This window comes from Crocodylus porosus, unplaced genomic scaffold (assembly GCF_001723895.1).
Source record: "Crocodylus porosus isolate Cpor-Errol unplaced genomic scaffold, CroPor_comp1, whole genome shotgun sequence".
NCBI classification, from domain to species: domain Eukaryota; kingdom Metazoa; phylum Chordata; order Crocodylia; family Crocodylidae; genus Crocodylus; species Crocodylus porosus.
The window spans coordinates 51,928,045-51,942,786 of NW_017728909.1; the positions used below are offsets into that span (position 1 = coordinate 51,928,045).

General features: G+C 41.3%; 2 protein-coding genes across 2 annotated transcripts in view; one reads left to right on the plus strand and one right to left on the minus strand.

The window, feature by feature from the left end:
- LOC109308052 (survival of motor neuron protein-like) overlaps positions 1 to 5,465 on the plus strand; it is a 9,593-nt gene extending 4,128 nt beyond the window's left edge. The window contains exons 5-9 of the mRNA XM_019532285.1: positions 342 to 485; positions 2,475 to 2,546; positions 3,028 to 3,138; positions 4,092 to 4,177; positions 4,900 to 5,465. Of these exons, the coding sequence (XP_019387830.1) occupies positions 342 to 485; positions 2,475 to 2,546; positions 3,028 to 3,138; positions 4,092 to 4,148 (384 nt within the window). The 3' untranslated portion in view covers positions 4,149 to 4,177; positions 4,900 to 5,465. The remainder of the gene's footprint in view (positions 1 to 341; positions 486 to 2,474; positions 2,547 to 3,027; positions 3,139 to 4,091; positions 4,178 to 4,899) is intronic.
- A 2,451-nt stretch (positions 5,466 to 7,916) lies between these two features.
- Positions 7,917 to 14,742, minus strand: part of NAIP (NLR family apoptosis inhibitory protein) — a 37,486-nt gene continuing 30,660 nt past the window's right edge. The window contains exons 13-14 of the mRNA XM_019532283.1: positions 11,488 to 11,652; positions 7,917 to 10,235 (exon numbers count right to left, since the gene is read on the minus strand). Of these exons, the coding sequence (XP_019387828.1) occupies positions 9,871 to 10,235; positions 11,488 to 11,652 (530 nt within the window). The 3' untranslated portion in view covers positions 7,917 to 9,870. The remainder of the gene's footprint in view (positions 10,236 to 11,487; positions 11,653 to 14,742) is intronic.

A 14,742-nucleotide genomic window follows, 5' to 3' on the forward strand; every position in this document is an offset into this window, starting at 1 on the left:
GTCCCTGCAAGCTGATGTTGGCGACCAGCATGGACAGCTAGAGACCCTCTGGGTAAAAATTCGTGGGGAATACGGCACAGGGGACACAACGGTGGGAGTCTACTACAGACCTCCCACTCAAAGTCCTGAGTTCGCCCGGTGTAGGGAAAAGAGACCAAAGAAGAAGAGGGAGCAGAAATGAAGTTGAAAGAAGATGGGACAAAAGATTGTTTGTTTGTTTGTTTGTTTTAAGGATAGGGTTTCATACTGGAATTTGGTTTGATATTTGCTGTGGACTTGTGGTCGATACAAGTTGGTACTGGTTGCCAGACTTCTCATAAAAATACAATTTTTTCTTCTAGAATGAAAATGAGACTCTGTATTCAACAGATGAAAGTGAAAAGTCTTCCCAGTCACCCAGAAACAAGCACAACTGCACAAAGCCAAAAGCTTCTCCCTGGAACTCCCACTTCCCTCTGCCACCTGCAGCTTCAAGCCTGGGAAGGGTAAGCATATAGTTCTAACTGTGATGGGTATCTGCAGCAGTATCTTCTAGGCTTGATGTAGTTTGCAAGTCTAAGAAAGCAGGTCCAGTTTGCTGCTTTCCTTGGGATACTAAATTGCAGCCTTTCACAAAATGTTAAGAAATACTTTTAAATGCTTTTGCTTTCCTTGGAGTTTGGGCCTAGCATTGCTGAACTTGAGTAGGTTCCTTACAGTTCTGAGAACTTTGTAGTTACAAATGGCTGGTGAAAAAGTAAATGTCTTATTGTCTAGGGGTGCACCGATTTAAAAAAAAAAATAAAAAAATTCTTGGACGATACCAGTATCTGATGATTAACCGACCATATTGGCCGTCCCACACGTGTCGCACACTCACCCACAGCTCCTACCCACAACCCCACTTCTTGTGCAGCTTGTGCTGCCATCCTGGGCAGCTGGGGCAGATCCTTGTACAGACAGTGGTGCTAAACGCGTTTGGAGCCCCAGAGCATGCCACTGCTTCCGTGTCAGCAGGGCCTGTGCCACTGAGCTCCCATGGCTGCCAAAAAGAAGCAGCTTTTGCAAAGGCACCTGGTACCCAGCAGAGCAGACTGTCCCTTGCGCGGCACCATACCCCACCTGCATGTGGCCCATCTCCATGGCAACCTTGGCGCTCAGACCCCTGCTGCATGCACAGTGTTACCATGGCAGCAGCAACCAGTAACAGTGCCATTGCTGCTGAGCATGGCATCCTGTGACCACTCCCAGTGCTCCCTCCCACTGCTTGCTGGGACCTGTAGTCTGCTGTGGGCTCAGGCTGGCAGTGGGATGCAGGAACTGAACTATGCTTGCCAGGGTGCTCTGGGTACACAGCTGTAACTATTAGCTACAATGATTAAAGCAAACAAAAAAAAGCCAATGGCTGATAATACCATTTCTTCTCTTCTCAGTGCTGATTTGATAGCCAACCAATGTACTGGTGCGTCCCTATTGTTTTCCTGTCATTCTATGTTACTCTGGGTTTGTTTTACCATAAAGATCAATTTAATTTACAATTTTTATTTTAGATTGTATCCTCCCCGGTGGGTGATTTAATAGTATAAATGCCAGAATTGTGTAACTTGTGCCTGTGGTAAACAGAGGTAAAATTTAAATGCTATGGAATTCCACTAGAATGTTATTGTTGACTTCACTGGGGCCATGACTTGACCCCGAAGCATTTATGTGGATCAGTGGCTGGAAACTGTGGTCTGTAGGGTCGTGTAAGTGATCTTGCAACTCATCTCTGCATCCCCTGAGCACCCTGTTATGAGTTAAACATAAGGGGATTTGGTGGTATGCAAGAAATTTTAAGGGCTGCCAGTGGTCTGTTGGTATAAAATGTTTGGGAAACAGTTACTGGTATAGATTCCATATAATATGATAATGTGAGCAGAACCAATTGGCTTATTTTCAGAATATTGCAACTTATGTGGAAGATTTCTAAATCTTGTTATTTCTTTAGACAGAATAATCTAAGAGCCCATTGCTTAATTTTGAACTACGGGAATAGAGATGAGAGAGAGCAGTATGTGGTGAAGTACATATTTAGTATTTAAATGTACAGGTGAATTTTACCACCATTCATCTTAGATCAAATGTGATCAGGTTTCTGTATGTGGGAATGCTAAATATAATAAAAGTTTAAATTTTTCAAGTGCCTAAATTGAAATTCTTTTAAAAATATTACCATTAATCTTATTTTAGATTGCTGATCTTGAGCAGCTTTATTTATAGACCCTGTTCTGTGGGTTTTTTTTTTTTTGCTCAGTTTAGTGTTTCTTGAGTCAGGGAAAGTTATCAGGAAACTCGATTGCTGCATACTTTTCTATCGTGGATTTGCTAATTTGTTGTAACTTGTTATGCTTCTTAAGTTAATGTTGTGACTTAAAAAGAAATATTAATTTTAAGACCTACAATCTGTTTCTTCTTTCATTCCAAATTTTATTTTCTGTTCTATTGTTTCAATATAGCCTGGATCAAAAACCAGTGGAACCCTGCCTTTTTTATCAGGCTGGCCTCCACCATTCCCACCTGGACCACCAGTAAGTAATAGCAGTAAAATACAGGTGTCTCAGCTGATATTTTTCATATGTAGACTCCCTAATTTTTTATTCTAGGCACCTGAACTAATACAAATGCACTTTTTAAGTAGAAATAAGTTCTTATTAAGGTGTTCATGTGTCCAATATCAAAGTTCCAGATAAGCCAAGCATAGTTTTCAATTCCCCTTCAGCATCATGGCTTACAAGTTGGTATTCAGGGTCATGAGGAATTAAACAAAGGTTTCCCTTAAAATACCTCCTGATGGACATACTGATCTTCATAGCTACATGTGGGGAAAATAGTATTCATTCTTTTGAAAGCAGTGTCTTATGACAACACCAGACCTTACTTCAGTCTCATATATCAGAATGCACTTCAGGTGTTAGTTATTTGTCAGAAATTCACAGTAATTGTTCTCCTTCCCTTCTCCAGTATGCACGAAGTCAAGTCCGTTCACACTTTCTTTTGTTAATCTTCTAGCTGATTCCTCCACCACCACCTATGGGTCCTGATTCCCCTGAAGATGATGACGCTTTGGGAAGCATGTTAATAGCCTGGTATATGAGTGGTTATCACACTGGCTACTATCTGGTATGTAACATGTCTTGTGTTTGAAATGTTTCATATATCGTCTAGCTTTGTTCTGCTTATCTTGCTAAAGAAAAGAGAGAGGAGGGTCCTTTTGGAACTTTTACTCTAATGTTTGATAACCTGCTTTTAGAGGTATTTTGTAGGGCTTTAGTATTTGTCTTCTGAGTAGCAGAATAAATCAGTCCACTCAGCTCTGCCTGTGTGGATGGAGTAAGCGTGGGCTTGTTCAATATTTGATTCTGTAACTACAGTCTTCCTACTCCCAGGCACTGGTGGGTATAAGTATTGAAGAACAGATTTGGGTCTTATTTAGACTGTAAAATTGCTGAGTCTAGCAGTACTGCTCTCAAACACTCCAAGAGTACATTACTACCAGGACTGGATGCAGAGCAGGCATATCTGCATGATACCAAGGCAGAAGCTACACTGGGCACCATATTTTGAAGGTAGTGCTGCTTGGCACAGTAAGTTTAAGGTCTGGAAATGGCCTTAATCTACCTGCATGCACTGATCTAGATCTTTTCTGATATGTGGCAGTTGTAATGTATTGAGAGCCCATGCCAGTAGTCGATGAAGGCATACAGGGTCTCCTTCCTACTTTTTTCTTTTAGTGCAAGGATTTGACCCTTCAAATATGCTAATACATGACAGTTTTATTCAGTAATCTGTTACAATATTCAGAGGTGGACTGAATCTGGGTTTCAGATGTTTCCTTAATTCACCATCAATACCAGAAGTATTAAACATATATTGAAGTATGGAGTTAGTTTGGAGCTGCATCCTGAATTCTCTTTTTACAACAGAATCTTGTTTGTACTCAAAAGGCAAAAAAGCTGCTCTCTGTAGCTAAGAGATTAGACGATATGGCCCAAACTTTTTGCACCAATGAATACAGCTTCAGTATTTTTTAGAACATGAGCTTTTAACAGACTCTTCTTATCTTGTGTCCCCAGGGTTTAAAACAGAGCCGAATGGAATCTGCCTTGGATAGACACCCAAACCCTAAATAATTGATTGTCTATCGCTATTTTGACGGATTGTGAGTATGACAAATTTATGCTAAAATCAAATCTTGCAGCTCATGAGCATAACAGTCACCAAACTAAGCCACCACCTTTTGGAATTACAGCTTGCATTTGGGCAACTAATGGTTGGGTTCTGCGGCCTCTAAGCATATTTCTGTCTGCTTTTGTCACCACGTAGGCTAGTGCTTGTCATTAGTTTGCTTGGTGCCAGTTTAAATTAGGCTGTGAAAGTGCTTTGCTGCACAGGCCAGAAACAACGGATTAGTGGCTACTGTCACTAAAAGTAACTTCTGTCACTCTGGGAAATCAGAGTTCAATATAGTACTGTGTGATCAAGAAGGACAACTGTTTTTGGAAACAAAGGGCATGTTGATCGAAATGTGTTTAAAAACCAAGCTTTTACACTCGTGTAAACAAGCAATTGTTTCTCTATGCATATAGAATAGGAACATGAATGTATAATACTTGGTTTACAAAACAGGATTAACCACTGGCTTCTAAATCTTTAGTTTTCTGTTTGGTTTGGTTCGTTTCTTTTCTTTCCTACTTGTGCTTTGATCTGAAATTATATCACTATGATGCAAACATATTTTGCTGCCTGCATCTTAACACTTATTTTAATATCTATTTGTTAAACTTTGGATGTCACAAGTCTAATTCTTTAAGTTTAATCTTAAAACAACTTTAGTGTATGCACTTATGCCTTTAGAATCTAATTCTTGTTTTTCTCTTGAAGGCAGGTACAGTTCTCTCCCACGGAGAGGGGTAAATCGTGTGTGCGGTTGGCTGGTAATGAAGATCAAAGTGGAGCTAATAACTTACATTTTGCTAATAGTGAGCTGCCTCTGACTATTACTCTGAGAGATCAAACTGGGTGTTAAAAGTAGTCATTCATTAATTGTTAAAGGAAGCCAACAAGATAGGGAGAAAATGCTGCTTGCTCCATTTAAGCAGTTGAAGACCAGTGGTCTGGATATTAAATATTCTGCAGATCACTTATAGTACATTAAATCAACATAGGTATTTCCTTTTTGTCTGGTATCTTAAATTTTTAAATACTTAATTTGTTATTATCTTAAGTACTGAACAGAAGTGAGAGGTACAGTAATGTTACTGGGATGGATGTATGACACTGACTGCTTGTGGCAGTTAGTGACAGGTTGAGAATGGTATACAGACACATTCATAACCTGTTGTTATGGGTAGGATTAGAACTTTGAACATAAGGCAGATAAGCAAGGGAAGGCTCACTCGTGCTGTGTCTTGTTTCAGATGTTTCTGAATAAAGTCATACTTTTCAAATTTGGGATTTTTTTTACATTTCCATAAATAAGATTATATTACATAAAAATAGCTAGGGACTGAACTTGTTCTTCCCTATGTTTTGGATGGCATGTATACATTTTAAAGAAATAATTACTGTAAGATTGTAGTGTATTACACTCTGTGGCAGGGGCAAGGGAAAAACCAAGCTGCAGGGATCCTGTGGCAATGGCAAAAGCCCCATGCCACCAAAAATACCAGTGGTCCTGCTGAACGCCAAGCTGCAGGAACATGGCGGCAGCAGCCAAATAGCTGCACCGCCGGCTACCAGTGCCTGCAGCCCCTGGGGACCCGGGAACAGGAGGGCAGCAGCAGGTGCGCCCCACAGCGAAACTTACCTGTAGCCCAATGGTGTCCTGTGCTGCAGCCAGCTGGAGCCCAGGGGCAAGCCAAAGAAGAAAAGCTGGCCTGGTGTGGGCACATTTTGTAAGCACATGCCAGTGCTAATTTAGTGCCTGGGGCAGCGACACACAGAGAAAAGCCCCGTGCTCTGGTCCAACACCAGGACTGGAAGGTAGTCCCCAGCAGCCTAGGGTAAGCTGTAGGGCAAATGTGGAGGACTACCAATGGTGGCAACCAAAAAGTCTAAGTGGAGAGCACCAGACAGGCACGGGCGGTTACATGCACCCTTTAGGCACCTTAAACAGATCCAATTAAAATCCTTGGGTTTGGCTTTTTGTAGTTGGATTATTTTTCTGAGCAAGTAACAGTACAAGTTTCCCAAGTTGAAGTAAGAAGTGATAATACTGAAATCACTGATTTTTTGAGAAATAACTGCATCAGCCTTATTCTTGGTGAATATTTTCCATTCTTGTGTCAAAATAGCAGCAGCCTTAGGAGCTTTTGCAACCACCATATCAGAGGATGTAAGAGGCAGGGTGGCCTTAATCTAATCACCAGTAATACCATTATAAGACAGAACTGACTGAATTGGCAGTAATGGAAGATTGGCTCTGACTCATTAGACAATACACAGAGGAACGAGTTACTCTGACATAAGCAGTGGTTCAACAGATTAAACACAGATTCCACTCTCGATGACTATCAGGCAGTATCATGTCTGGAGAGGTTTAAAGCAAATCCTGCTTTAAATAACTACTGAAAGAATGACCTTGTGAAGCCTGTATCAGACTGTAGCCTGCAGGAAAGGAGCACAAGATAAATGTAGTTAGAACTTCATATTGCCCTTGCAGGTAGCTCTGTTATTCAAAGAGGGGATGGTGCCTAGCCACGAGTGGAAGGGGAACTGATTTTTATGATGTGAAGGACAAGGGTCTTCTGTTTTATTTTTCATCCTCAGTTTATAGTTCTCAATTTGTCTCCCAACATCTCATCAGGGACTTAGGCAATCCTATAGCAGCATACACAGCAGCTAAGCTTGCAGTCTGATATTTGTTTATATATCCTCAGGGAAATATAGAATACTGTCACAATCTGTGGCTTTAAAATACCTTGTCCTGCCTAATTAAAAGGACAGCATGCAATGTATTGCTGTAGAGAAGAAGAAGGTTTGTGGGAATAGATGGGTAGATAAAGGAACTGAAATGGTCTGAGACTAAAAAAGGAAGGCTTGGTTTAGAGCCCAGACTCCACAAAGTCCTTGCTCCCCTGCCAGCCCTTAGTAATGTGCTAAATCTATTTTGCTTGATGAATAATTTTGGTGTAGAAGCAATAACCCCTTAGGAGATGCAATTGTTACAGGGTTCTCAGCCTAAGGCCATAAGAAACTGGTGATAGTTGAGGCTGCTTTATTCTTTAAATCCTTAATACTTAGTTAAGGGCTCTAAGGAAGCAATCATGGTCCTGAGCCTCTTCAAAGGAATCCACTCAAACAGATGGGGGGAACATCTGCACTGAGAACAGAAGAAGAGATTCAATTCCAGATAATCCGTTTATTTTCATTAAAGAACTTAATCCTACAGAGTTTGGCAATATCAGTCATAACATCAAGGCCAACAATATTTCCTTGGTTTTACACGTGGTTATAGTGAACCCTTCTCTTAACACGGGTAATGCAACCATTAATTGAACATTTAAATAGAAGTTTGACCACCATAACTTAGTTCACAGCTGATACTTAATTTAGGATTCTACGTAATACATGGATCGTCTGTCTTCTGAGAGAGCATTTAGGGTTACTGAAAATTGGGGATATTACTTTCTGCATCTGTCCTGTGTGATGACTTCATAGATGCTTACATTAAAAAAAATCATAGACTACAACAAGAGGCTAGAATGTTTCTCAGTAAATAAAAAGCAGACAGAATTGTGGAGGAAATGGTTAAAATAGTCGTTTCAAAATGCTTGAGGTCCTGCAGTCCCACAAGGTGGATGCTCAACTGCTGGGAGATGGGACAAAGTTCAACTTGTTTTCACTCGGGAACACTAAGTTACCCCACAGATGTTGATCTGAGATGTAAGGGGTTTTTGTTTTAATTGTCATCGTTATAGTTCATAAGTCTATCCATTTCACAGCATCTCATCTCATCTCATTAGGCAAATCGTATGTGAAATAATTTCTAGAAAGTGTAAGCGGATCAGATCAGAAGGCTAGCATCAGTCTGAAAAAACCCACAGTGACCCAGCAGTTTGTAAAAAGACTCCATGTTGCACACTAAGTACATACTGAAAGTGACCCATAAAAGCTTTTTTAAGAAAATGTTGAAATGTTATACAATCTAGTAGAGTAAAGAGAGGAACAAAGTCTTGTACGTGGCAACTGCATTGGTAGGTAAGCAAGTGTGGGATATTAACACAAGTTTAGGCATTTTGTTAAATGTTTGGTCTCTGTTAAAATGTACAGCGACCAGTGTTCCCTCTAAGCTGCGTGCGTGTGTGGCTGCGCACAGTAAAAAATCATGCTGGGCAAAAACGGGGGACCAGCACACATCTACCTGCCAGCCACAGTGGGGGGTTGGGGGGAAACGCGCACACACACAGCAATTGCAAGGTGGACTGAAGCAGCACAGGCCGAAAGGGGGAGGCAGACCAATTTGGGAATGGATTGAATTGGTGCACTCACAGATTGCTACACCTTAGAGGGAACACTGGCAGTGACCACACATGAGTACAATATTGTGAGGTAGTAAGGGTTTCTAAGGGTGATATCTTTTATTGAAAAAAAACACGTAATTGGGATAAAGTTAGACAAACTTGAATGCAAAACATTCCTTGTCAGTGAGATCTGACAAAGAATATCTTGCATTCAGAAGCTTTTCTAACTTCATTCCAATTGCATAGTTGGTCCAGTAAAGCCTTGCCTCCCTTAATTTCCGGATCACCACAACTAGAACATCACTCTTAAGCATTCTTAGTTATTGTATTAGCATACATCTATATTTGCCAAAGGTGAAGTATTGTCAAGTGTTTATCAGAGGTCCATAATGCATACTAAAAGAAAAGAGCCAAACTGACGGTCTCCACCACCTTTGGTGAAAAAGTCTTGTGTAACATTGCATTGTAAGATACAAAAAGTGGCTTAAAAATATGAAAATGATTTAAAAAACCTGAGGAAAAAAAAAATCAGTGAAGATTCATTGTGCACCTCTCAGTCTCTTCCAGCCTTAGTTTTCTACAATTCAAAATAAATTTGGATATTCTGGGCCAAAGTGTCTCTTTCCCTGCAATCCTGGCCTTCTGACAACCGTTATGTTTTGAAACTGGTTGAAAGGTCACAGTGTGTCTGGAAATTGCCTACTTAAGAAAGGAAAAAATACTTAAAAGCCCATTTAAAATAAAAATAAAGTTCAGAAGAGGTCTCTATATACATTATTTCAACAGTTTAAATTAAAACATGAACTAAGTGGCAGTATTAGCCAGGAACAAGTAGCTGGACATTATCCTGAATTTGAAGTCACTATGTAGTAGTCCCCCAGAATAGGAAAAGTTACAGTCTAGGATACGGGCACATCTCTTACAACATCTTCAGGGAAAGAAACTCCCCCCTCCTTAACTGTTCTTGCAGGCCTTAATAAATCCCATCTACTAATTTCATGAAAGTTTCATTTTTTCAGTGAGCCCACTAAGTGGCTTTTTTGAAATTACTACCTTTAATTCAGAGTCATTCTAGATGGCATGTCATCCATTTACAAAAAATACTTCCTTGCATGGCAATAAAAATGTTAAGAGTTAACATCTGATAGGCACACTAATCATGAAAATGTACTATTTATGACAAGCTTATGCTTAATACACTTGTCAGTCAGACATCTAAGTACTTTACAAGGCTTATATTAATCCCTCCAGTCTGTGAAAAGGGTTTCCTATTAATTAATATAAGCAGATATGAAGCTTAAAATTCCAGGGTTTAATATGCAAAGATGCTGTGCTATGTGCCTCTTTCTAAAGAAATTGAAAAAAAAACCCAATATACAGAAAAAATGTTTCATTCTTGTAAAATTGGTGAGAAGGGCAACATCCATTGCCAGCTTAATTTTAAACGCTTGGATTGGGGGTGCTGTTCTTTCATAGTCTCAAACATTTTCAGGTCTTCTGCATCAAGCAGCCACCCATAAAACTGAATGAACACAAGACTGGGCAGCCTAGACACACACTGGACAAATGACTTCACTGTTGTTGCTTGTGATTTGATTTGTTGTGTGTACATGCGACTCACGTTTAATTCCTTTAAACTGGGCATATGAGACAGCATTTGGAAGAAGTTTGTCCAACCAGCTTCTGTTACATTGTGGTTTGAACTCAGTGAAAGATTTTCAAGCTTTTGGAAACCTCCATTGCACGTTACCGTGGCTACAAAAATAATAAATATCAATGTGTAATAAACATCTTGGACAAAAAATGACTGCTGTAAAACAAGTAAAAATATAAGCAAAGATTCATTGTGTTTTAACCTTGCACATGACACTGTAAATTTATTATTTAGGGTGTGAAGCATGATCCTACACTCAACCTGATAGCATTTAGCTGTTTGGATGCAAACATACCACGATTAAGCAATCTTATTACTATCAGAGATAAAATATACCAAATAAACTTTGCAATGTGTTAACAGCTCATTACCCTATCTCTGGATCAGGGAATATGTTGCTTGTTGTCCCACAAGATCACGGGTAGGACAACAGGCGATGTGCATTTCACCCAATGAAGCAGATCAGCTGTGCCAGGATACATCTCAGCATAGCTGCTTCACTTCATTTGGTGGCATCTAGTTACACCCTCAGAGACTGAAGGAGAATGACTCCTTTTTATTCATATCACTGTAGCTTTCCAAGCACATTTCCATGAGTTTATCAGATTGAGTAATACATTCAAAACAAGAAAGGACAATTTGGAAACAATTAGTATCAATGTGGTCATGAAAGGTTTGCTATTCTTTGCAGCGAGTGAGAAAATGTGTGGAAGTCCTTTAAGAAGTCTGCAGTTTACTTACACTTGGTTCACTGATCATCTAAACTAGAAAGTGCATCCATTTTCAATGCACACAGCCAAGGACTTTACCTCTAGAACACCAGCAATCAACTCAAGGGGCCACAGCCCAAGGAAGTTTGTTTGGCTGTGATATTAAATAACTTACAGGGGATTAATGTTATAAGTCATTTGACTAATATTCTGCAGATGTCTTGATAGACATGACCCTCTGAGTGACTAGAGGGAGGTCATCTCCCACACTAGTTCACTTCCCTGCCTGCAAGCAACTTAAAAGCTGTTTGGGGAATCATTGGACTAAGTGGCTAGGAAGGCTTATAGGTGAGGACAAGATACTTGAGCTAGAGGCAGTGAAGAAGGGGAATAATTCAGAGGGGCAAAAAAAAAGCAAGAAATGAGGATGTGCAGGGTTTAGGATTTCAGGTGAGGTAAGAAGAAGCAACACTGGCTTCATGGAGGCCAGAGCAGAAATGGCATCTTTTAAGAAGCTGGTTAAATTTGTAATTGTTTTAAAAGTAGCTACATGGGTAAGGGAAATTAAGTTCTCCCGCAGAAACATCTCCCCTGCTAGAAACAACTATTTCATAGGATTAATGTTTGTTTTAAAATAACTCACCTATTTCCAGTAGGCTCTCATCATTCAAAGAATGATGAAATGAGAAGCATCTGAGAAGTGGCAGATGTGAACACTGCTGAACAATCAGCTTTGCTGCATGCTTTATTCCATACACAGCAGGGAGGTAAAGTTCTTCTAGATTTACAAGACACCTTAAAGCAGATGCTGTAGAAAGAAGAAATGGAAGAAGTGTTGCACTCTTGGATGAAGACAGGCATAGACAAGAATTCAGATTTGTAAGGACTCTTGCTAGCATTGGACAGTGATAATGGCCAGATCCACTGGAACATTTCAAAGTAAAATATATATATGACAAATTGTTGGAGTGTGAGTGGTTTTCAAAATATTTTTTCCTTTCAATTCTCTAGTTCTTTCCACTGCAGAGATTACTCTATCATGTGATTTGCTTGTGTAACCCTAGCAGCAGAGCTACCTGCAACCACATCCAAATTTTTGGGATCCTGGGGTGCCAATAGGTCTCAGTCAACTCCTACTCTGTCTACAGACTGGGAGCCAACACTCAGTCCAGTGTTCTTCCGTGGTTCTCCCCACACCAGACCAAACACTAAATGACTATTTACAATAATACTGATAATAGTAACTGAGAAATTAACAGATTCAACAACACATAGATAGCAAACACACTATTTTCAATGAGCTTGATAATAATCTATACCAGCAACTAGAAGCAAATACTTATCACATAGCAAAAGAATTATCAAATTTAGCACTCAGGCAACTTATAACAGGTATATACACCTAATCAGCTAGATCCCCACAGAATCACTCTGCCTCCAGCAAAGCAATCAACTGTGAGATGGTTGCAGTTGAGCACCCGTGGAGCTGTGCTCGCTCTGCTTCAGAAGAGGTGTGGCGATGCTGTTATCTGTCAGGACCTCAGGTGCAGCTGCTCCAGTTTTTCCTGGATGCCTGCAAACAATCACACCATTGCCAAATGCTTCCCCAAAGCAGCTCCTCTGCGTTTGGCACCTGAAGTGCCCCTTCTTGGCTGTACTTCACTGAGCTCTCTGCTGGAGTTTTCCCGGAGAACTTTCTCGAGCAGCCCGTCCCCGATTCCATACCAGTGAATCCCTGCACCCAGGGAACTGAGGAGTGGGGAGAGGAACTGGTTTGCACAAACCCTGCTCCTTTAGTAAAGGATACCATGCGATCCTGGGTACTCAGTAGCTTATTAGGGGTGTGCAAAGTGGGCTGTATTCAGTTCAGATTTGGATTCGGCCCAATGTGGAGAACAGTGATTTGATTTGCTGATTTGGATCGCTGTCCCAATTGGATTCAGCTGAATCTGAAGATTAGATTCAGAGAATCAATGATTTCAGCTACAGACCGTCTTAAATGTTTTTTCTACATACCTTGAGGTACCAGGTGCACCTGGTGAACGCTGAGATGGTGGGGCAGATGGAGCATCCTACAGGAGCACGGTCGCTCCCCCTCCCCTCCCCTCCCCCCTCCATGTGCTTGATGGCAGACCAGAAGTACTCTTCTGGTCCACTTTCAGGTCTGCCACCGAGCCCATAGGGGGCCCTCCCCCACATCCCCCCAGCTCAGCCATTGGCCACAGCGGGCCCCCAGGTACGCCCCCCCTAGATCCAGGAGGCACCAGTTGCTGAGCCAGAGAGTGTGGGGAGGTCCCCCATGTGCTCCGTGGCAGACACGGAAGTGGACTGACATGGAAGTGGGCCGCAAGTGCTTCTGGTCCATTTCTGGGTCCACCACCAAATGCGCTAGGGACCCCCCTATACTCCCATGGGACGGTGCATCCACCTTACCATTGCAGTGTTCACAAGCCACCTGGTACCTTGAGGTATGTAGAAAAAACATACAAAGTTGTGTCTGTGTCCAAACTGTCAAATCTCTCCGAATCTAATTGGAGGCTTCCAATTCAATCTGGAAAAATTAATGGTCTCCTAATTCAATTCGGATGCAGAGATTCAGCTGGTGAATCGAGCTGAATTTCCTCCAAACTGAATCAGTGACCAAAGCTTTGCATGGCCCTATAGCTTATGGCTCCCTCTGCCCTCAGTAGCAGCTCACTCAGCAACAATTCTTCTGCCAGTCATCCTCTCAGAAGCAACTGTCCTGCTAGCAGCCACCTCAGAAGCAGACCTTCTCCCCTGCAACCCTCACCTACTCTCTCCTCTTTTTAGCCCCGGGCTTCCCGTCCCAGAGTTGCAGCTGTCCAATTGCATACATGCATTCTGCAGCCTTCAGCTCCGAGCTTCAGCTGCTATATCTGTGCACAGCCTGCTGCAAATCCACATCCCAATGGTGCAAACACCCTGATTGGGTTTGCAAGCCCTGAGCAAACCCTTCAGCACCTTTACACTTGTTTGAAAGGCTTGTCAGTGGAAAAGGGAAAATATTTCCACTCCGACATTTTGTGAGGGGGTCAAGATTTTTGGGTGCCTAGAAGCCATTTATTAGCACTAAGACTTGTGAGGGGGTCCAGTGTGCCTTCTGAGTGTGCTAAAGGGTGAAGAGAGGTCATTCCTTCTTGTAGAGATCTGGAGTCCAGCAGAAAAGATGGATGGGAGCTCTCTCCCCAAAACTATCTCCCTTCTGAAACCTCAGCTATTGCCCAGCTCCTGCTGCCTCCCTCTGTGGGTTTCCTGAAATAAAACCTGCTCTTGCAGACCTTAGAATATCTGCAGGTAATGTGTTCCCTGGAGATGAGCTCTCATACCCTAAAAGATTAGGTGTTTAAAATCCGTAGCAAAAATAATCTTTGTCTTACCTATTAACTAGAAGTTGGAGGTTGAAATTATATATGAATTAAAAACAGAAAGCAATATTGGTCTTTTCTTCTCTCAGTTAATCAATTTTTGTTTTCTTGTTTCTTATCTCCTCAGAAAGTCATGAGCTGTCATTATCACATCTTTCCAGATAGATATCCTTCCATTCTCCCATCTTTTTAACATTTTGCGTTAACCTAAGTAACAAGGCCTCCTTTATACATAAAAAATAGACAGCAGCCCATTTATTTTTTCTTTGCAGTCCACTTGCAATAGTCTCGAAGAATATCTTGATTCTCAAAGCTGCTGAACACATGTAGCCCCCCAAGTTAGGACATCCGAGAGAGCTTCATTTAACAATTCATGTATTTCAGAAGGCTACAGGTGTGTGTTCACTTTGTGAGATTTGAACCGCTGGTTCTAGACCTCTTAAAGATTTCAAATCTCCTGCTTAAATAACGATCTCCTCTACTGGTAAGGCACTGATACCTAGAAAATGATT